General features: G+C 45.1%; 1 protein-coding gene across 4 annotated transcripts in view; it reads right to left on the bottom strand.

The window, feature by feature from the left end:
* Positions 1-23796, bottom strand: part of TLN2 (talin 2) — a 182041-nt gene that overhangs the window by 69104 nt on the left and 89141 nt on the right. For all 4 annotated transcript variants that reach the window (XM_079953110.1, XM_079953107.1, XM_079953109.1 and 1 more), the window contains exons 8-18: positions 19277-19340; positions 16867-16971; positions 13368-13523; positions 10716-10817; positions 9660-9736; positions 7733-7913; positions 6404-6517; positions 5385-5493; positions 3859-4067; positions 1948-2046; positions 719-886 (exon numbers count right to left, since the gene is read on the bottom strand). In XM_079953110.1, the coding sequence (XP_079809236.1) occupies positions 719-886; positions 1948-2046; positions 3859-4067; positions 5385-5493; positions 6404-6517; positions 7733-7913; positions 9660-9736; positions 10716-10817; positions 13368-13523; positions 16867-16971; positions 19277-19340 (1384 nt within the window). The remainder of the gene's footprint in view (positions 1-718; positions 887-1947; positions 2047-3858; positions 4068-5384; positions 5494-6403; positions 6518-7732; positions 7914-9659; positions 9737-10715; positions 10818-13367; positions 13524-16866; positions 16972-19276; positions 19341-23796) is intronic.

The following is a 23796-nucleotide window of genomic DNA, read 5'->3' as shown; positions in this document are numbered from 1 at the left end:
AACAATAACTCCCCTCCCACAAATACATTTAAAAGGCTGTAGAGTAGAATATTGATCAGCCTAAGGCCTGGTCGAAGAGGAACGTTTTTCTCTGGCGCCTCAAAATATATAATGAAGGTGCCAGATGAACGTCCCTGGGGAGAGCATTCCACAAATGGGGAGGCATGGCAGAAAAGCCCTGTGTGTCTGTTTTTTTGTAAGCCACTCCATTTGAGGGGTGGGATCAATAGGATAAAACCCTGCTACACAGGATACACAGGTGGCGGTGGGAGGTCTTGGGCCTACTGCTGTCTTGCAGCCTAACCCAGAGGGAGCCAGTGGAGGCCTCCAGATGTTGCTGGACTGCATCTCCCATCAGCCTCATTCAGCAGGTCCAATGGCTGCAATCCACATTAGGACAGTATCAGAATGTTGAAGACTGTGCTAGATATTGTCAACATCCATTGAGAAAACAGTTTGCACTCTCTGGTGATGCTTATATTTTAAATAAAAAAGCACAGCCCCAGATGTGTTCATGGATCATAGAACAGCAGAGGTGGAAGGGATCCTGAGGGTGATCTAGTCCAACCCTCTGCAATGCAGTTATCACAGCTCCTGGGGCCTTTTTTATCGACTTCTCTGGGTCTCTTTCTGCCTTGTGCCAAACTCCTGTCTACGAGGAGCTACTGAAGAACTATTCTGCAAGGGTTCCAACCTCCCACCGACACCAGAGTCACACCTTTGCACAGGCCACCAGTTGAGAAGTGGAGAGGGCACACTGCGTGGCAGCAGCGATCACCCTGTTCTGCAGAACCGCGTCTTCAGCCACTTGGGCCACATTCTTGGCCTTCAGCACCAACATGGCGGCAGCATTGGCGACTGCTTTGGCAAGACTCATCAACACATCCTGGAGAAGGTGGAGGGTCAAGGAAGAGATTCATGCTTAGTTCAGTTTTATCTCCAACACAAACACATCATTCTATCATCACAAAGGGTATGCCAATGATAACACAGGAACCAAAGAAAGGGTTGCCAGATTTTGAAGAGCATAAAATAGGACACATTTGCCGACTTCTGCTCTTAACTATGGATCGCTATGATGGCTCTAGCCATGAAAAAGGGGATGTGTCTTGAAAAAAGAGGACAGATAGTCACCCTGAGTTCCATTGGTCAGCCAAGCTCCATACTGTCTACACTGACTGGCAGTGGCTCTTAAGGATTTCAGGCAGGAGACTTTTCACAGGCCTATCTGGAGATGCCGGGGATTGAACCTGAAACCTTCTGCATTCAAAGCAGATGCACAACCACTGAGCTACAGCCCTTCTCCTGTTCTGAAAGCTAAAAGCCAAAGCACTCTTTTTAAAATAATAACAACAGAAGTTAGGAATAATGGTGTGGTGGTGGGGATGATGATGATGATGATGATAATAATAATAATAACAACAATAATAATAATAAAGCTAAAGGTAAGAACAGAAAATGTACTTATGGTACTGAAAACATTTATATTGGGGCCACAATATTTAACTGATTAATTGGTTACATTAACCAGTTTTAATTGACTAAAAATGGCATTCCTGATTAACAGGGCAGCTGATAAATATAGAGTAGAACTGCTTGAAAAGGCCGAACCTGAAATGCACCATCTTAAAGAAGGTATTCTCAATCATAAACAGGAGCAAAACCTCCTAGACCAATCTCCCAGCCCCCTGCCTAGTGTTTGTACAACATCTAGAGACAAAAGCAAATAAAATGCTTCTTGCTTCAGAAATATTGCTTTACCCATACACAAATTTTGCCCATGTGCAAATTTAAATCAACAGAGTAATGGAATAATCAGCTAAAATTCACAGGAGTAACCAACTGAAAACTTATTCAGGGGAGTTGTGGCTCTGAATTATACACGCTCACAGCAATGTTCTACTCAGATCCAAGGTGGAAAAGGAACAGCACAGGAGACGCCCTCACCTGGAATCGTTCATCGGTTTCATTTTCTCCGATCTGTCTGAGAAGCTCGCCGCTGGCTTGCCCGATGCTCCCGGCTGCTGTCAAGACCGTCTGGCGAGGCTAGTTAGGGGAAGAGAAAGAGATTATGAAGTTAAGCTACCAGGCTAATACAAGGAGGTGAGGTTCTCAGATCACTTGTTTTCCAGAACATCGACAGAACATGTTGCTGCACAGAGCAGGCCTCTTATCCAAAATGAGCTGATCCAACTATAGCCTAAATACACAAGGCATCATCATCAGCCAGGAAATTCTTTCTTCAAGTCTCAATCTTCATCTACCCATCCTCAGTCTATTATTAACTTTACACCTTTTCTTCAGACTCTTTTCCTCTGAGCCTCCTTGTCCCATTAATGCCCCTACATCACTTCTTAGGTCTTCAACCTATAAATGTGCAAGGTTTTAATCCCAACTGAACGGACGCATTCCCCTTCCCTCATAGAAACCAGACTGCAAAACTGTTTGGTTCTTTGCACAACTGAACATGACTTTAGCCAGTCAGCACCAGAGACTTCACTGCCATAAGTGTGAGACATTATCAATTTTCAGGAAAGCAAGAGAAAACTATCATTGTGTAGAGGTAGGTACTTAGTACTCATTCCAAACTCCTTATCCCAGCAATGCCTTTATTAGGTGAACCAAAATGTCACAAAATAATGTGCAAGCTTTCAGGTTCTCAGTAACTCTTCCCAGAACTCTTGCAGAGAACTCCAAAGCTTGCACACTATTTGTGAAGTCTTGGTTGGCCTAAAAGGCAAATTCATGGAGGAGGCTATTGGTTACTCTGCCTCCACTGTGGGAGACAGCGATGCTTCTGAATGCCAGCTGCCGGAACCCACAGGAGGGGAGAATGACTCCTGTGCTCAGACCCTGCTTGTGAGTGTCCCACAGGCATCTGGTTGGCCAATAATAGTGCTACCTTAATATGGCACTTCCTGTTTTGACTATCAGCCTTACATCCTATAGAACAGCGAATGTGAAGCAAAATTTTGGGAAAGGAGTTATTAATGTGAGCATCACCTGTATGAAATCGTGATACACATACAGGATTCAGGATTTGAATTCCAGCAGGGAAAACACAGCTCAAGCCATCTGTAGCTTAACAGAAGCCTTGCTGGGCTGCATGAGTCGACCCCTGTGCTGAAGTGAGAGCATGAGCAAATTCTGAGCATGCCCCAGTTGGTGAAATTCTGGAGAGCTCCATGGGAGAGGCAGAATGTGTGTTAACAGCTGGTAAGTCATTTGGGGGATTGAGAGAAAGAGAAAGGCACACACAGAACACAGCAGCACAGATTATTGGTTTCAAGATAAGACCTAGTAAGATGAAAATCCAAGGAAAGCCATTCTAAGGGGATGGGCTAAGGAGAAGGCAGGAAGATTCAAACCACTAGTCAGGGCCAAAACCCTATCTACCCCAGGGGTAGTCAAGGTGGAAAATAAGAACCCAAGAAGAGCCTGCAGGATCAGGCCAATGGTCCATCCATTCCAGCATCCTGCTTTCACAGTGGCCAACCAGTTGCCTGTGGGGAACCAGCAAGCAAGACCTGAGCACAAAAGCTCTCTGTCCTCCTTTGGTTTCCAGTTGGACCACAACTGCCATCAGCTCCAGCCAGCATGGGCAATGGTGAAGGAAGGTGATGCAAGCTGAGGTCCAATGACGATTAGAAGGCACCAGGCTGGGGACATTTGATAAGAAGCACACCGCATTGACTAACTCTGCTCTACCCAACCATTTAATAAGGAGCAACCTCATCTTGCCATTGGGAAGTACCCTAAAAAAATGCAACTGTGCAATTTTTCACATATTTCAACATATCCTTTCCCCAGTATCTGGTGTCAGATCACTGTGCTTATGAGTCAGTTCTGTGACTTCACCTCTCCTGATGTTGGCTCCACAGCCTTCAGCAAGTCCGACACAGCTCCTGCAAGGGTGCGGGCGGCTTTCAATAGGTCCTCCCCACTTCCAACGTCATCATCCATTAGCGCAGCAAGAAGCTTGACTCCTTTGGACATCTCAGTGAGGTTTGAAGAGATGGTGGTGATCGCACACCCCACAGCAGTGTAGTCCGTGTCAACTGGGTCACCTGCCAAACAGGAAGGATCAGCCACGGATGGGTCAGTAAATGAATAGCCCCTAAAGTCAACACAGAGACCAGCAGTTAACAATGTTTTCTTTTGTTTACTAAGTCACGCCTTGGGAACTTGGTGCCTTCCAAATGTTGTTGGACTACAACTCCGATCATTCATGATAGCTGAACACACTGGCTGGGGCTGATGGGTGTTGGACTCCAACAAACACTTGGAGGTCCACAGGTTCCGTGTCCCTAGCCTATATTTTATAGAAGCCTTACTCAACCTGGTGCCCTGTTGTACTACAACTCCCATTGTCCCTCCCCACTAATCATGCTGGCCGAGGCTGATGAAAGCTGTAGTCCCAACAACTTCTGAATGGTCTTCGGGTCTCCATCTCTGCACTAAGGTTTTAGTGCTACTGCACTGACACTTTATTATTACTATATTTGTATACCACTCTTCATCCAAAGTCTCAGGGTGGTGCACAGCATAGAATCACAGAATAAAACCACAAAGTACATAATAAAAACAAGAAGAAAACAAAACAAACCAGCTCCCCTTTATTACACAAACAGCCCAACAACAAGAACCCACTGAAAGCATATGAATCAACATGGCTAACCTGACCCAACAATCCCCCCAACACACTAACAACTCTCACTGCGGTCAACTAAAGACAACCAACCATGGCCAGCCCCCTCCCACCTTTCTCACTGCCAAGGGAAAATAATAAATGAATATAAAAAGAACTTACCCATGTGACACTGACACAAAAACCTTGTGAACACACTAAGTAAAAGAATATAAGCTTTACCACCCCTCCCCCACCTTATACTGTACACAATACTAATGTTTCACATCAAATGGAACTGATCTGTAGAAAAGACTCTACAACCTGAAAAAGAGGCAATGCACATACATATTTTTGTAAATCAAGAAAATAATTTTAATAAGTCCAATGTTCAGCTTCATTGGATGACCACACAGTCTAGTGTTACGAGACAGGGAGAAAAACTTTTCCTTCTCCACTTTCTCCAAATCTGCGATGAGAAAGATTCTTTTCTACCTGTGACCCTGGAGAGCTGCTGCCAGCCAGAGTAAATAACAAGTGAGCAATCTGGACTAGTTGTCTGACTAGTCCTACGTTCCTTAGGCTTGTTTGTACAGTTCCAAATGATGTTTTAGCATTGTCATCTGAATCCACCCATAGTCTCCCATTTCTCCCGCATGAAGGTCTGCAGCCATCTGCAGAAGGGAAGGCTCTTGAATGGCCCATAAGCCAGCATGACACTGCAGAGGAACCTGCACACCAGCGACTGCCAACTCACCCGCCGTAAGGTTCACAACAGAAGCTGTTCCTGCAGTGATGGCGTCAACCTGAGAGTGTATTTCATGTTTGGATTCATCCACTTTGTTCTGAACCCAAACTCTGGAAGCCTAGAAAGCAACGGAAAAGGTCAGCTTCAACATGCATAGCCACCTGCAAGAAGCACCCGTGAGACAGTGAAAGTGAGTAGGCTCAAGTCAGAGGTGGGGATTGGCTAGGAATTTGTTCAGTCTGCTTTTGTAGTGTACAGACCTGAGTCGGTAGTCCAAATTAGCTCACAGATCAAACCCAACTGATGATGCATTTTTCCAGATTCAAGGTATGCAAAACAGTAACAGTATGAATTTTACAGGAAAAATGTTTATTTTACAGAAAAGTGCCATGAAAAGTATTGAAAAATGTGTATCTTAGGGGAAGCTCTGTGTGGTCCATTTATGTGGATTCTGTCAGAAAATCTACACAGAATGGGACAGAGCAGACCTATGACTTGAGCGCCAGTGAGACTGTAACAAGAGATGACAAAGGGCTTGTTCACAGATTGATGAATCTGGTTGTTTCCTACAGGGAGGGGCACCCAACTGCATGCTGCAAATTGCCAGATTTAACACCGCTTTGCATAACGGCGAAAGAACATTTTCTTGAAAGTCCTGCCAAAATGCAGCACAGGCGTCTGGATGCGTGGGGAAATCAGCAAACTATCACACAGCCCACCTCCATTAGGTTTCTGCTTGGCCAGCCCAAGACATTTTGCTGTCTGAGGCAAAGGGTAAGATGAGACCCACCCAACACTCCTCAATTTCATGTTCAGAATGAGGTTGGACTTTCAGTACTGGCAATGGGATGAGATGGCATCCTCCACTGCAGGTTAGTTTTTGGGGCGCATCACCTACCATGTGAAAAGACAACTTCAATCTGCAACAGAGGGGAATGGCAGATGCGTGTTGCCCCCCCCCCTTCCCCTCCTCCACACCTGCTGCCTGAAGCAACGACTTTGCTCTGCTTAACTGGCCCCGGACTTACCATGTCGTTTCCTAACGGCGGGAGGCTGTCCACTTCGGTCAGGTCGGCCTGGGCCTGCTGAACCGCATGCATGCTGGTGTTGATGGTTCCCATCAGGGCCTGCTGGGCAGAGGTCTAGGGAGGAAGAAGGTGGAGGGAGAAAGGTGCCAGGGGCAGCTCACAGGCAGCTCTTGGGAGAGATTTTCAGAAAAAGACACCTCATCCCCAAAGACGAGGAGTGCGCAGCAAACATAATGAGGTCAAATAATCAAGAGCAACAAAGATCAGCCGAGCGTGCTCTGAGGAATCCGTGCTGGGCAGTTCGAGGAGGAAGAGTCAAGTGAGGTTATTTTCGCCAGGGATTCTACCACAACTAAATCTGTCAACAACTGTTAGAGCAAGAGATAATATCTGCATCAGGGTGGGCAGGTGGGTGGGAGCGGCCTGTCGCCACCAGCACTATTCATTGGGTCACATCTAAAGCCGCCTCGGTTAGAGACAGTCACATCCTACTCAGGCAGAAGCAGGGCTGGTGAGGGTTGTGACCTGGGGGCATGTTTGGCACAGGGCTCCAAGGCTCCCCACTGCTGTCTTGACCTTTTCCTCTTTCTGAATAAATCTGGGGAAAGCTGAGGTGGTTCGCCACCTTCCAGTACAAAGGCTGTTGTGATGGATGAGCCTGATGATTGTTCACAGATGAAGGACACAAACTCAGCTTTGAATCTCTTCTGGGATAAGTGACCGGAATCCTCCCAGAGTCCTGACACCACACCAGGTTCAGCAGCAAATGCTTTCAATTGCTGATTGGCATGTGCATTAAAAGGTTTTACTGAGGGAAAACTAAACAGACGAAACATCCTGATCCTTCAATGTACCTCTCAGCCGGGAATAATGATCCTTGGCTGACAGTAGCAGTAAGAAGCTGTGAACTTATAAGTCTGTTCCTTTACAGTTCTGTCTTCCAGCTCCTTAGCTGCCGGAAGCACGACATGACAGGGATGTGGCCTTGTAAGAAGCAAATAATAGGGTGGGAAAATCAGGCTGTTCAGAGTTTTAACTCCTCTGCTCCCAAAGCACAGTCGATCTTTACAGGACATTCTACAGCCAGTATCCCCAACTGAGGCACAGCTCAAGCCATGGAACTAGCCAGATGGACCAATGGATGGCCTGGCCTCTTATGAGGCTGGTTCCTGTGCTCCGAGCACCCTTATGCCTGTGGCATCACTGCCCCCCCCATTTGTGTCTTGAAGCTCTGAAAGAGCATCTTCAGAAGGGTGAAAACCCCAGGTAAAAACCAGGAAAAGGTTACGTGTTGGTGGGGAGGATAACAAAAGGCCGAGGGTTGCTTACCAAGGGAGGCATGTGTCCTCTGTGCATTTGGCCAACGGTCACCTGCTGCTGCGGAGAAGGCATGCTGCCAACGTTGAAGGTCTCTGGCCCCGTGGAACCTGAACGCATGACAGCTGGCAGGGCGACAGAGCCATGCTCTACTTTCCCCGTTCGGTTGAACTGCTGCTGCAAGATTGTCGATCTGCAAAGGAAAGCATGGGATGCGACTGCAAAAAGTTGTGGATTTCCCCCCGGTTTGTTTTTACCTTGCTCCAAGAAGCTCAAGGCAGAAAAATCGTTCTCTTGCCTTTTTTTCCTTGCAACAATCCTGTGAAGCAGGTTAGACTGAAAACCTTTGTGGTTTAATGGGGTGCTGAACCCAGAGTTTCCAGCCAGATTGTGTGGGGTACACCGCATTCCAGCAATCAAAAGCTGGAAGTACTACACACACTACACATACGCACCTCTTTCCAAGCAAGCAAGAGGCATCTCCATTCTAGCCCAGCAAAAGCACTTGAGAAGGATGCACAGCAGGGCCAGGGAGGGACAGGGCCTAGGGAGAAGACTGAGGGTCTCAACCAAGATGCCTGGAGGGCAACATTGACCTCAGGGGCCTGAAGTTCCCCACCCCAGTCAATGATGAAGATTTGGGCCTCTTTGGAAGTTCCAGCCGGTGCAGAAGCAGTGGCCAAACTGTTGATTGGGGCATCTGGTGGAGAGCCTGTGACTCCATTGTTTAAGCACTTGCACTGGCTGCCCATCTACTACCACGCCATGTTCAAGGTCCCTGCTTTAATCTACAAAGCCCTGAACAACTTAGGTCCAGGGTACCTCAGGGACCACCCAAACATTTATCCCAGCCAGATCACTAATATCATCAGCAGGAATGTCACCGGCAAGGCTCATCTGACAACAACAAGAAACCGAGCCGTAGTGTCATGGGCCAAGCCTTGTGGAATGCCCTGCCAAGAGAGATTCAGCAGGTGACTTCTGTGCCAACTTTTAAATGCCTGCTGAAAATTCTGCCAGGCCTGTACAGACAATTTGGAATATGTCTTTCCACAACACTTAGCTGATTTCTGATTTTAACTTGTTCATATGGTTTTCATCATATGGTTTATGCGAAATTGTTGTGACCATCGTACAGCCTGGACAATGAGGTCCAGCTCCGAGGGACTTCTGGTGGTTCCCTCACTGCGAGAAGTGAGGTTACAGGGAACCCGGCAGAGGCCCTTCTCAACAGTGGTGCCCTTCCTGTGGAACGCCCTCCTGTCAGATGTCAACGAAATAAACAACTATCCAACTTTTAGAAGACATCTGAAGGCAGCTCTGTTTAGGGAAGTTTTTAATGTTTGAAGTTTTATTCTGTTTTTAATGTCCTGTTGAAAAACCGCCCAGAGTGGCTGGGGAAACCCAGTCAGATGGGTGGGGTAGAAATAATAAATTATTATTATTATTATTATTATTATTAACCATGCTGGTTTTTAAATGAAGGTATGAAAATACTTTTATAAATAAAAGTGCATTCCTTGTGTTGTACTTTTCTAGCTCAGCTACACACTGAAGGGAAGATTGACAGCATCCCACTTTTTGTTTTCATTTTTAAACTAAGCAAATAAAAAGTGGTACCCCAAATATTTCATCCGCCTGCCTCTTTTGAGGGTGCTTTGCCTGCCTGCCACTAATCACCTTCTAAGGTCTCTAAGAATTCTTGTTAATTTTCCAAGGAATTCCAAATTTCCATGGAACCATCTCAGTAAAGGGTTTTTGCTTGGTTTAGCGTTAACTGTGGCAATGCAATAGAGGGAAAAGCTCCACAACCAATGGCTGCTCCTTGTTGGCTGACACATTTACACAGCCTGGGGCAGTTACAGGACAGAGGTTATGTAATTCAACACAGCAAAATTAAAGATTTTCATTTGCAATTATGTTATGCAGAACAACATACTTTTTAGGCGATACGGATTCTTCCAACATTGTGGATTCCTCATCCCCTTCCAGTCCAAAACGGTCCTTACTTTGCTTCTGCAGAACAGGAGACACCAGAAAGAACTTCAGCCGTCACCTCCTCTTTGTAAATGCAGCCCATTTTCCAAGCTAAGAGTTGCTTGTCCTGAAACACTGGAATCCACCCCTGGCTGCAGACTCTACACTATGTGACTCTGAGAGTCACTTTGCCCACAGACTCTCTTAGGGGATGCCAGAGAGCCAGGAAGAGGTGGAGCGCCTGACTATAACATAGACGCTTCGTCTGAGCGCTGCCAAGTTTGATGGCGTCTTCAGGCCAGGTATGTTCCATCTCACCCGCCCCTCTGGCCAACTCTATCCTTCTCCCTACCTGGAAAAGGGCAGGGGGTATGTGAGCTCAGGAGGGCTTGTGCTGTTTACCTTATTTTATTGTATGTGGGGGCTGAGGAGGTTTTAATTTTTCTTTAAATGCTGTGGAATAAAAGCTCCGTCCCCACTCCAGCAGTGCATACCAACTTCCTGGACATCTTAGGAAGTGGCGCTGGACTGGCACACAGAACACACAGTGCTCTGTGCTATGGAGAGTCAATGCAAGTCTAGAATTATTATTATTATTATTATTATTATTATTATTATTATTATTATTATTGAAGTGCAAAGCCAGCATTTCAAGAAAAATAGCAGTGCCTCAGCCATGGTGTTTCTGGGGTGTTTGGGGAACCCCTGAGCTGTGTGGAGCCCCAGATCTCTGTCCACTGGTCGGGGCCTGGAAGCTCCATCACTTACTGGAACCCATGGGAGTGTTAGGAGGGGGGGAAATGATATTTTGGCTGTATCAGGCCCTACTTTCCATCCCCAGGCAAAGCTGGCAGCTTCTCTCCCACTCAGCAAAGTACTGAGAGTTTGCCTTCCCATGCATTAGTGTAAATAAATACATAAAACCCAGCTGATACCACTGACCCAGCTTCACACCCAGAAATCTTTCAACAAAACCGCATGACATAGTTTCTTTGCCGACGGTCATCAGAGCATTTACCTTCTTGAGGATGATATCAATGTAACCTGCAATTAGTTGAGAGATCTGCTCCCCTTCAGTGGTTTGCACCGAGTAGTAACTTTCTTGATACTCCCCAAAATCCTAAGGAAATGAGACATTTATTATTTCTAAAGTAATTTGCCATTAGTAAGGTAAAATGGTAAAGGTAAATGACCCCTGGACAGTCAAGTCCAGTCAAAGGCGACTATGGGGTGCGGCACTCATCTCACTTCAGACTGAGGGAGCTGGCATTTGCCCACAGACATCTTTCTGGGTCATTTATCTATCTGCATTGGCATGCTTTCGAACTGCTGGGTTGGCAGACGCTGGGACAGAGCAATGGGAGCTCACCACCATTGTACAGATTTGTACTGCTGACCTTCTGATTAGCAAACCCAAGAGGCTCAGTGGTTTAGACCCCAGAGCCACACACGTCCCACTTCTCTATTAGTACCATTCTACTGATGATAAACAGAAGCAGAGTGTAAAGGCCTGAAGATGGGCAATGGAGAAAGAACAAGGTCCTCCAGAGTAACTGCCATCTCTGTTTTCATGAACTTGGCACAATCAGACCAGGTTGTGATTTTATTTTTCTATTGGGGGCTCAATACCAAGCACATCAGGTTCCCATCTAGTGGGGTGTGGGAAGGGGCCACAGCTTTTTGGGCAGAAGAACACCTGCTCTGCATGCAGAAGGTCCCAGGTCCAATCCCTGGAAGTGTCTCCAGTTAAAAGGACCAAGTAGCTGATGACAGGGAAGACCCTTGTGCCAAAGACTCCCGGGAGTAGACCCCTTGGAGTGACCTGCTTCAGGTGACACTGCAAGGGAGGGAGAGATGAAGGCAGGAATTGGCATCAGAATGATGTAACAGGACTTTTTAGAAAGAGTTGGTCTGTGGGTGTTCTTGACATTGGTCTAAGCTGGTTATCACTAGCCAAATGGGTTTGAAAAACTGGGACAGTATTGGCCTTGTTGCTTCAGTGACACCAGTGGCCACTGAATTCTGCACCAGCTGAAGTTTCTGAACCATCTTCGGAGGCAGCCCCACATATAACACGTTAAAGTACAGGGGTACCGGGGGGCCGCTAGGGGCACATTGGAAGATGGCCGACAATACCATCTCTCCGGCTCACACGAGGTAATTAAGAGGCTAATATGGGAGTATGTAGCCTCCCTTGTTTCCCCAGGGAATGGGAAAACACTGCCTTCGCCTGCGGTTGCCGATAAATCACCCCCGAGTTCGAAAGATGAAGGGGGTGAGGGCACTAGGCGCACAGCTCTTGTGTGGGTTTTTCGCTCTCCCCGACGCTGTCTCTGATCGCGCGACCTGGTTGCAGGAGCTCAAAATAAATAATTAGAGAGCAGCAAATGCACATGTTTCGAGTGAAGAACGGGAGTTTAGACTCCTAATTGAAGTGACCTCTGTGAAGTTGAGCGACGGGCTGGATTCAACAGGAAAATATATCAAGAAGAAGATACATCAAGGTGTCGGTATGTCGGAATGGGATGGAAAGGGGGGGGACTTTTCTTTTCTCTATGTGATTACCTAACAATCCCTCCCAAGAAGAACCGTTGCAACAATTGATAATAAGCAGGATGATTATGAACTGTGTGGAAATGAATTATTAATCAAAGGCTTTGTTTGTGCAAGATCTGGAAAGGAATGAAAGGCTTTTGGAATGGCGCAGTTATAAAAAGAGATTCGCCATGACAGGCAGGCTTTGTTGCAGGATTGACGATCAAGAGGAGGAGGAAGCCATGGCTTTGTTATTATATTGGACTCTGTGTCTGACCCGGCAGAACCCCCTGTGAAGATCAAGAAGGGAGTGACAGGCCTGCAAAGATTAATGAGCAGACGTTAAGATTGTTTTCTATGGAAGTGTTGAAATGGCGTCCGCTGTCTGAATATGACTCTTGGATGAATGAAAAAATCCACACAGGACTATAATAACGCTTGTTTTCAACTCGCTTGTGGAGATATCAGAGGTCACAAAGAAAGGAAAAATATATAACAACAAGAAGAGATGAGGAAAACAACAAAGAGAGGAATGGATAGAACTGTGAACATTATTTGGACAGAACTGTGAACATCAAAGCAGCAGCAATAGAGATGATTGGATCCCTTTCTGAGCTTGAAGCATGGGTACCCCCAACAAAAATTTAAAATTTGGCTTTGTAATTTGGAACTAATGTGATTTGACTGGTTTGTTAATAGAAATTATTTTTTTAAAAAAATAAAGTACAGTGGTACCTCAGGTTACAGATCCTTCAGGTTACAGACGCTTCAGGTTACAGACTCCGCTAACCCAGAAATAGTACCTCAGGTTAAGAACTTTGCTTCAGGATGAGAACAGAAATTGTGCAGCAGCAGCGGGAAGCCCCATTAGCTAAAGTGGTGCTTCAGATTAAGAACAGTTTCAGGTTAAGAACAGACCTCCGGAACAAATTTAGTTCTTAACCCAAGGTACCACTGTAATCTATATTCTTTGGAGTTGGAGTCCAACAACACCTGGATGACCACAGGTTCCACATCCTTCCTGGAGGCTTCAAGGCCTCTGTTGGTAGGAGACTGATCATCAGGGTAGAAACTTAGTCACCATGACGAGGCAACTCCTCCCACCCATCTCACTTCCCCATCACAAAGAGATTACCAGAGTGAAGCTTTTTGGCGAGGCTGCCCAGCGCTTGACAGTGGTCAGTGGCCACTCCTGGAGGACCTCCTTGGTCTTTTCATCCACACGCATCACTGACTCCTTCGTGATGCCCAGCAGACGAGGGACCAGCTTGTTCTTCCCCTTCATTTTCTCCTGCGAAGGAAGAATGGATGAAGAACTGAGCAGCTGATACAAGTCTCCATTCAGAATGGGGGGTGGGGAGGGAACCTGTGGAGTGAACTTTTGGCAGGCGAAATAAACATACCAATCTAAGCCTGCAGTTTGCATGTGCTGTTAGTAAGTATCCCTGTTTTAAAATTACAAATTACATTCTCTATTTCATAAATGCAACTCAGTTTTAATGTCTGCTTTCATTTGTGTGTGTTTTTTAAAAAAATTAATGTTCTACATTGTCTTTTGCAAACTGCTTACGGGTCTTTTATTTGAGTCAGCAGCATATAATTTCTGTGAAATAAGTTAAAAATAAACAAACCAACAAACACTCAGAAGAACTAATCAACAGCTTAAGCTGTTCACCATCGTCACCGCATGCTGCCTCTCTGCAAAGAATTATGCTCACAGTGGCTTACGATGTTTGAGAAATCATAAAAATCAACAACTACAGGAATAATTTCTTAATAATGACAATAAAATACAGGAAATGTAGCAGCAAACAAAGAACAACATTCAATATTCTAAATGTTGCAACACTACATCTCTTGGCAGTAGCAAAAACAATAAGGAAGTCTAGTCAGTTTCAACTTGGTCCTAGATGTTCATGCCACAAATGAGCCTAGCAGGGCCGGATTTAGGTTTGATGAGGCCCTAAGCTACTGAAGGTAATGGGGCCTTTTCTATGTCCAGCTGTCCTTTGTCAACAACAAATTGTTGCTGTTTTTTGTGTTGAGTATATGCTATAAGGTAATTGATGGACCTAATAGGTATCTAAAGCCATTTGCCCATGTGGCCATGCAACCAGTCCATGCAGAATGTAGGCACCCTATATACAGAAAGGAGCAAAGCAGTGATATTTTAGGGAGCAGGCTAGCAGGCAGCACCCATGACTTACATCATAGGAGCCGACACAACACAAAACACTGTTGCTGTATGTAGGTTTTATTTTATTTGTTTTTTATCTTATATTTTGGAAATGTACATCCAGTATTTTTTCCCCTTAATTTTTTGGGGGACCCCCAAGAGAGTGGGGCCCTAAGCTATAGCTTGTTTAGCTTATATGTAAATCTGGCACTGGAGCAAAGGATCAAGTTAATTGGATCAAATGTCTGCCTCAGTTTCCCTAAGAGCCACAGCCCTGTTGGCAGCGCCAATTAGACAGAAACTCCTCCCACAGTGTTACACACAGCCCCTCTCCTGCACCAGCTCCTTACAAGCCTCCCAGAGGCAGGGAAGGCTACCAGTGGCTACTAGCCATGATGGCTCTGCTGTGCCTCCATGGTCAGAGACAGCGTTCTTCTGCGTGGCAGTTGCTGGAAACTGCTGGAGGGGGGAGGTCCTGCTTGTAGGTCTCACTGATTAATCCAGAATGCGGCAGCTAGACTGGTGACTGGGAGTGGCTGCCGGGACCACATAACACTGGTCCTGAGAGATCTGCATTGGCTCCCAGTCCGTTTCTGAGCACAATTCAAAGTGTTGGTGCTGACCTTGAAAGCCCTAAATGGCTTTGGTCCAGTAGACCTGAAGGAGCGTCTCCACCCCCATTGTTCAGCCCGGACACTGAGGTCCAGCGCTGAGGGCCTTTTGGTGGTTCCCTCCCTGCGAGAAGCCAAGTTACAGGGAACCAGGCAGAGGGCCTTCTCGGTAGTGGCGCCCGCCCTGTGGAACGCCCTCTCTTCAGATGTGAAGGAAATAAGCAGCTATCTTGTCTTTAAAAGACATCTGAAGGCAGCCCTGTTTAGGGAAGTTTTTATTATTTAATGCTGTATTGTTTTTAACACTTGATTGGGAGCCGCCCAGAGTGGCTGGGGAAACTCAGCCAGATGGGCGGGGTATAAATAATAAATGATGATGATGATGATGATGATGATGATTTGACTGGCCCCTGTGAGACCTGGAGGCTGGACTCTTTGGGCCTTTGGCCCAATCCAGCAGGCTCTTCTTGTGTTCTAAGGGGGCGGGGCAGCTGGAAGCTCTCCTTCCGTGGTATTGGACGGTGGAACAGTCAGTCTTGGAAGGAGACGGGCTCTCCTTGGCTAGAGTCTTTTAAGCAAGGGTGGGGTGGCCACCTATCAGGGGTGCAGAAGCAGCAGATCCCTGTGCTCCCAAGGGGCTGGGAGTAACTCAAGCCCCAGATACTGCCATAGCCTTCCTTCACACATTTATCACAGCTGTACAACGCGCAACATGGCTACTGAAACAACTGAATGACAAATTGCTTTCGTCAGTACTAAAACAAGTCTAAGGAATTTAATAGGCATTTTTAATTTAACACACCCCAGCATGTCACTGCAGACAAGTAATTATCCAAATGGTTGTGTTCCTACTGCCTGGGATGCTGCTGGCCTGAAGCCACCTATCTTTAGAACCTCTAAGAAATCTCAGTATATGAAAGAAGCATCACTTAATTAAGTCACAATACTGAGCATCCTGCAAGAGCCGTTCTCTTCTTTGTGTATAAATCTTCCCTTGCCAGGCTGGTTTGAAAGAACATGGCGAACAATGTTCAAATGCCTCCTGTGAAATAGGCTGCTATTTGAAATTCCTAGTGACTTTTCGGCTTTAAGGGAGAATATATCCTAATATTTGTAAATAAAAGGCATCTTTTAAAAAAATGTTACCACTCACCCCCAGCAAGAATAGGGTAGGTTTTTTCAGGGAATGTGAATAAAACGGTCCAAATTCATACGCATGTGTGTGTTTGTTTAATTTTCATTCAGCTGTATTGCTTTTCTTCATTTCTTTATTCTTGTATGTTACTGAAGTATATGTTCTTGTTTAAATAAATAAAAATTAAAAAGCAATGTCAGCAGCTGCTGTTGAAGCTCCAAAGGAACCCCTGGCTGTCAGTTACTTTATATGTTGAGTACTTTTAAAATAATCATATTCTTCCTCTAATGAGCTCAGGACAGCATGCAGCATCCTCATTCCCACCCTGCTTTTATCCTCAAATCACACCTTAAAGGTAGATTTGATTGAGAACATATGAGTGGCTCAGAAGCAGCCCATGAGCTTTGAGCTGAAGCTGGCCATATCCCAAAAATATTTAATTAAAAAATAAAATACCACAATTTTTAAGGACCACCGCCATGATTTATTTTAACTTTTTTGCAAAAAACAATTCCTTTTTTAAACACACACACAAACGCATTCTCCCCTGCTTCAATGACAATCCTACCAATTCATTAATCTTCATTAATTCTTACATCTTACAGGGAACCATAAGTCTTCTGACTTGGGAAAAATCATGCACCAGCTTCTTGTATGGGTAAGCTGTTCATTATAAGCAATGGAAACTGAATTGAAAACAAGCCCCTCCTACCTTAACAAGGAAAAAAGACACTCCGTACGTCCTCAGAGACCGAGCCAACTTCACGTATTTCACTTTAGCTTCGATTTCTGTCATCTCCCCGCAGTTTTTGTGTTCCTGCAAAGAGCCGCCAATTGATTTTTGTTATCATAAAAAAAACTATGAGGAAAAATAAGTCACATGCACTTTTGTTGTTGTTAAGCCATGATGGCCTCTTAGCCTTTGTCCAAAGGTTTTGAAACAGAAAGGAGTCAAAACAACTATCATCCATGGGAATGTCAACCTCTTGATATTTTTATTTATTCATTCGCAATCTGTAGCCTCCTCTGTCCCCCAAGAGATCAGAGCTGGCTGGGGTTTTATACAAAATGGAAAAAATAATTCCACCTGCCCGGATTCCAATAGCAAACCGAATGGCCCAGCCCAAGTCATTTTGTAGCCAGAGGCAGAACAGCACATTTCCCTACCATCATACTGAAGGCTGGCTGCTATTTTGGCACCTGAAGCAGAAAACCCCACAAAACACCTCCTCCTGGGAGTAAAAATGCAAACACCGTAAGTCAAATGTCAATTTAATTTCACAACACTCGAAGCCAGCTGCCTGAGTCACTTGCCTCATTCTGCCTTATGGCAGGGCTGGCCCAGAAGAGGGACAAGAAAAACTATGAAACACCTTCCGATTTATTAGATGTAGCCTTACTGCTTCCACCATGATGGCAAACCAGCCATTCCTACAATTTAGCTCCACTGAAGGCTGGACCAAAGCTTCCCTGCCCCTCGAGGGGGAATCTCTTCCTATCCAAATCCCCAGTGTGCCCTCAAACTCACAATCCCCATTCCACCTTTACCTCTAAGCCTCCTCACTTCTGCACAATTTAAACTCACCTGACTGAACTCCACACACTTGCGTCTCTCTGTTCCAAGTGTCAGTTTTGCTCCACCCACATTTCTGGAAGATCTTCTGCCTGCCAGCCCACAATTCCTATACCACCCTTAAACCCCTTTCCTTCTTCTACCGATGCCAGAGAGAAAGACCCGGCAAAAATATTTGCTGTTTTTATTCTAACAGAAATGAAACAATTGGGGGGGAAGCCTAGCTGCTTCCACTGAATTGCCCTTTTCTTTCCAAAAGCACAGCCATAATCTGTGAAAGAGTGTGTGTGTGTTTGTGTGTGTGTGTGTGTGTGTGTGTGTGTGTGTGTGTCAGCCTTCATTACTCTCTGGGATTCCCGTGACATTCCAATGCTGAGATATTAGCATGTGCAATGACATTTTCTCACGCTAGCAGGATCGCGCTCATTTTCTGCTGTCGGCTCTTTCCAAAACAGGCTGCAATAAATTAAACTGACACTGGGCATCTTCCTGGATGCCACTAACCGAAGGTGGATGATGTCTGTGCCGATTGAAAAGCAGAAAAAGGATACAGAAACATTAGGAAGCTGGCTTACACCGAGTCGGACTGTTGTGTCCATCTAGCTCAAGTATCAGCTACACTGACTGGCAGCATCTCTCCAGGGTCCTGGTCCCACCCCACCCCCCACAGCTGTATCTGGATATGTCATTGAAGACTGAACCTGTGACCCTCTGCATGCAAAGCTGGTGTTCTATCGCAGAGCTACGGCTCTTCCCAATATATATGCCAATACTGATTTATACAATTCTGGCACCTTTTCCCCCTTTCTGCTCTGGGTCTCTCAGGAATGTATGCCTAGATTTGCAGAAAACTTCTTTTATTAGGGTAATGTTACAGCAGTTAAGCTCCAGAGCTCCATGGGCTCTGGGCTTTCCCAGAGGGTCTATAGTAGTCAAGCCACTTGGGTTGCTGCCATTCCTTTTTGGACAGTTCTAACTCCCGTTTCTCCATCCAGGGTCATTCCCAGTGGAGCTTCACAGAAAGAAGTTCTAAGATCAGCCCCCTTTGGAACTAAAATGTCCTTTGACACTGGCAAATTAGGGCTTTGCTAGCCAGATCTGCCCCACCACACCTATTATAGGCGTTTACTATTTGAACGAGTGCCTTTTGAGCCCTACCACCTGAACGTCCTCAATGAGCCAACAGACCTACATGGGGCATGTAGGGTTCAGCGAGTGGGCAATGACTGAGGAGGCTATGTGGACAAAAGGACCACAAAAGCCCTTACATAACCGTCTTCCCCCCTTCAAACGCTCCGCTTTTTGCATTCCACATTACAACTGAGAACTGCTAAAACATGCTCATTTCTTGAAGAACACACTATAAAAAGCAAGGAAATCTCCCAACCACACACAAAATCTGAATTAGGAGAGCAAGTTTGCCAAAGGGGGAAAAGCCGTCTGCTTCTTTTACACTTGAGTTGGTGCTAGTTTATTGCCAAAGAGAACACACAGGGTTATGAAAGCAAAAGAGAAATACCACATATCTATATAAAGCATTCTTAATCACCTGAAATATCCTCTTTTCAGCTCCTCTTTGCTTGATGTATTCTTTCGGAAGGAATTCTTTTAGGCTGGAAAAAACAAAGAATCACAGTTTAACAAAGAGACAACTGCCTCTGCCTCATTTTCCAAGCGAAGTGGACGTCAACCATTTGTTAATATGGCTCCAAGACTCCTTGGCAGCCTCCCTCTTTCCTGATTGGCTCCTCCTCCCCTCCCCTTCAAAGGCAGCCATTCAGGGGAATCCACCTCAGAAACCTAACTGAGTTGAGGAGGAGAGCAAGCAGCCAATAGGGAGCTCACCCACCCAGCTCCTCGGTGGGCACCTGACACCTCTCAAAGTCGCCACCACCAAGTCAGCCATGTGCGAAGAGCCCACTGGAAGGATTCAGATCCATTCTGTTCCAGTACCATGAGGCACTGAAAACCCACCTGCCCATTGGAGTTTCAGCAGATTCTGTTCTCTCATGGCCTCAATATCAATATTATTTAATTGCGTAGGTGGCCCCTTCCCCCTTGAGGTTCCCGGGGGAAGCTGAAGTACAGCAATTAGAAAATGCCAAAGAACCTGAACGAGTATTGTCATTTTGAGATCCATGTAACATACTTCATTTTTCCCAGTGCAACATTTATTTCTTAGTATCATTTTCATACCATTTTAAAAACAATTTTATTCACTTGTTTAGTCACTAAAAGTCTCCTCCTCCAGTATGGAGCATAGGGCACCTTCACATAATAAATCACTAAACAACTGTCTGAAGAAAAACTGTTACACTACATTAAAATACAGTAGAGCGGCAGCGTAGATACCTAAAGGGACCACACCCCAAAGAAATTATGAACCAAATGCCTGGATAAACAAAATGTTTTCAATTGGCATGTAAATGTATCCACTGTGGAGGCATATAGAATATCCTCTGGGAGGACATCCATAAGTGGGGCGCCACTACCAAGAAGGCCCTGTCTTGTGCTATTATGTTCCTAGCTTCCGCTAAGGATGGATTCCTGAGCAAGGCATCTCCTACTGATCATAACAATGAGGTCAGCTGGCAACGGGGAAGGTGCTCTCTCAGGTACTTTTCCTGTTTATGGGCTGTTGCATTAGAAACTTCACAATTAAGACCAAAACAGGACAGCAAATTCACTGGATGGATGTACGTATTTCGGCATGATTGCTAGGATTTCCATCAACATTTGACTGACCAGAATTCTTAAACTGCTGAATTTCAGTGGCAAGTCTTCACTAAAGCACGACAGTGCTTGAGGTCAAACATGCAAAGTACATCTTCCTTCCACTTATAAGCCTGCACAAGTCCCGTGAAAATGAAGCAGAGCTGTGCGACAGGACGGTGTCGTGGCCCTGCCTTGAACTCAAGAATCAGATGTGGCAGAGTTAGCCATGTCTGGGGCTGCTCCATCACCAGTTATGGAATTGGGTAGGGCTTCTGATGCTGGTGGTTCATACCCAACAGTGCCTGAGGCCAGTGCTTTGTTGTTGTTTTTTAATAATATTTATTAAAATTTCAATAAGAAAAAGGTTACAAAAATGATAAAAACAAAAAACAAAAAATACAAATTACAGAAAAAATAAAAACAGTTAAAAATAAGTCCCTCTTTCTATATCTTACAATTCATTTACTTATTTTCATGACTTCCTCACACCTCCCTTTTTTGTATTCCAGTTCAGATAGTTAATTCAGCAAATCCTTACCCTCTTTGTTTTATCTTATTTCTTAATCCATTTTTACATATTCCTATTTAACCTTATTACTAAAACCGCTTCGTTTCATTCCAACGTCATTTTAACATTCAATAATTTTACAGTGTTTCTGTAAATAATCTTTAAATTTCTTCCAATCTTCTTCCACCGACTCTTCTCCCTGGTCTCGGATTCTGCCAGTCATTTCCGCCAATTCCATATAGTCCATTACTTTCATCTGCCATTCTTCCAGGGTGGGTAGATCTTGTGTCTTCCAATACTTTGCGATAAGTATTCTTGCTGCTGTTGTGGCATACATAAAGAAAGTTCTATCCTTCTTTGGCACCAATTGGCCGACCATGCCCAGGAGAAAGGCCTCTGGTTTCTTCAAGAAGGTATACTTAAATACTTTTTTCAATTCATTATAGATCATCTCCCAGAAAGCCTTAATCCTTGGGCACGTCCACCAAAGGTGAAAGAATGTACCTTCATTTTCTTTGCATTTGCAGCACTTATTATTGGGCAAATGATATATTTTTGCAAGCTTGACTGGTGTCATGTACCACCTGTATATCATTTTCATAATATTCTCTCGTAAGGCATTACATGCCGTAAATTTCATACCTGTGGTCCACAACTGTTCCCAGTCAGCAAACATAATGTTATGTCCAACATCTTGTGCCCATTTAATCATAGCTGATTTCACCATTTCATCCTGAGTATTCCATTTCAACAGCAAGTTATACATTCTTGATAATGTCTTAGTTTTGGATTCTAACAGTTCTATTTCCAATTTTGATTTTTCCACCTGGAAGCCAATTTTTTTGTCCAAAATGTAGGCCTCCCTTATTTGAAAATAATGAAGCCAATCTCGCACTTTATCTTTTAGTTTCTCAAAACTCTGCAATTTCAGTTTATCACCCTCCTGTTCCAAAATCTCCCAATATTTTGGCCAATTGGCCTCCATATTGAGTTTTTTCAGAGCCTTCGCTTCCATAGGTGATAGCCGCCTTGGGGTTTTACTGAGGCCAGTGCTTTGGAGGCTGAGGCTGGCAACCCAGAGCCTGCAGAGTCTCAGACAGGATCTTTGCAAATGCTGTCCTTTGAACTCAACCCACTAGAGTCACATGCCTCCCATACCTTCCCATCAGTGCAGAGGTCATATAAAGGAGCTCATCTTCAGGCCTGGGGTCAGTCCTGTAAGATCCAGTCTTCAGAACACATGGGTGGAGCTTGGGAAAATGGACTGGAGGAAGGAGACTCCACAGGCTTCAGTTAACCTCCAGGCTTTGTTGCTCAGTTGGAGCTATCCGTGGTGCTGCATCCAGAAACCTGCCTTGCCCATGTGTGTGTACCTGAAGTGCATGAGTGAGAACACACTGTTTCTATGATGGCTATTTCACAGAGGGAACCTGGCAGACTGCTACAGGGAGGGCACTCTGTAGTTTTGGGGCCACCACTTAAAAGGACCTGTTTCTTGTACCCGGCCCATCTGATTTCATGCAACAATGGGATGAAGAGATGCCAATTTAAAAGCAGAGGTATATTTGTATGGGAGAAGATGTCTATTACAGTAATGCATACGGCCAAGTTATTTTAATAACACTAGTACTTTAAAATGACTCAGCAATGTCAGGGCTGGGTGCTGGCAAGTGGTTTGGAGAGAGGCAGAGAGGCATCCAGGACCAAAAGGCAATCGGGATCTGAGGACAACCAGGAGGCAAAGTCAGAGAAGAAGCCAAAAGTCAGGTCTGAAGAGCAGAAATGCCAGACTAGCTAGAACTCAGATAGACCTTGTTGCACAAAGAAGCTCAGAGAGAAAAGGAGGAGCTTTATCTTCCTTCCTGTCTACTAGCCCACTACTAGTGTGTGGAGTCTGGCCAGATATAGAAGGTTTTTCCCTAAGAGGCTGCAATTATGCTGCTCACCTCAGGGGGGGAGTGGTCAGCAGTTCCCAGCAAGTAACAACTCTGGGTGTGTCATTGTGCATACTAATAGGTAAATAGGTAAATACCGTCATCACTGGTTTCATAATTAATGTACATGTATGAGGAAAACCTAAATAATGCCTCTTTTCTATCAATCAAGGGTAAAATTCACCAATGTGATTTAATCTGCGAGCCCCATTCATGTGAATGGCAGCTGCACAAAAGCATGGCAATATACAACGTGTGAATATGTTGAAAATTATCAATGTTTGGGACTTTGTTTACCAAAGAGGTGAGTGAGAGGGGACAAGAGAGAGGTGTACAAAATGACGCATGGCATTGGAGATGGTGGATGGAGAGAGGTTCTTCCTCCTCTCTCATAACATTAGACTTAATGCAGCCATCTAGCGAAGCTGAATGTTGGGAAATTCTAGACAGACAAAAGCCAGATTATGGAATTCAGTCCCAAAAGATTCAGCGATGGCCACCATCTTGGATGTCTTCAAAATGGGGTTAGACAAATTCATGAAGGACAAAGCTTTTAATGGCTACTAGCCATGACGGCTATGTTCTACCTCTGAATACCAGTCTCTGGAAATCACAAATGAGCTTGTGGACTGCTTGCCATTTGGCTGGCCAATATGAGAACAGGATGCTGGACTAGTTGGGCCATTGGATGTTGGAAAGCAAATGTATGTATCTCACAGATACAACAATCAGGGAGCTGCAATTGGTCTATGTTGTGTGTACACTTGGTTGGCAAACCAAGGGTGTGTATGAAGCAGCCCTTGCTGTAGATGTTCACTGCCCACAAATGACTGGTAAGAAAGCTGTGAAGGGGACCGTTCTTGACACTGTCCCTTGTTGCTTTGCCTTAACTCAAGGCTTCGTTACTTACTA

Source organism: Podarcis cretensis, assembly GCF_951804945.1.
Source record: "Podarcis cretensis genome assembly, chromosome: 14".
NCBI lineage: Eukaryota > Metazoa > Chordata > Lepidosauria > Squamata > Lacertidae > Podarcis > Podarcis cretensis.
Note: the sequence above shows the minus strand (reverse complement) of the source record. Positions and strands in the feature narration are given on the sequence as shown.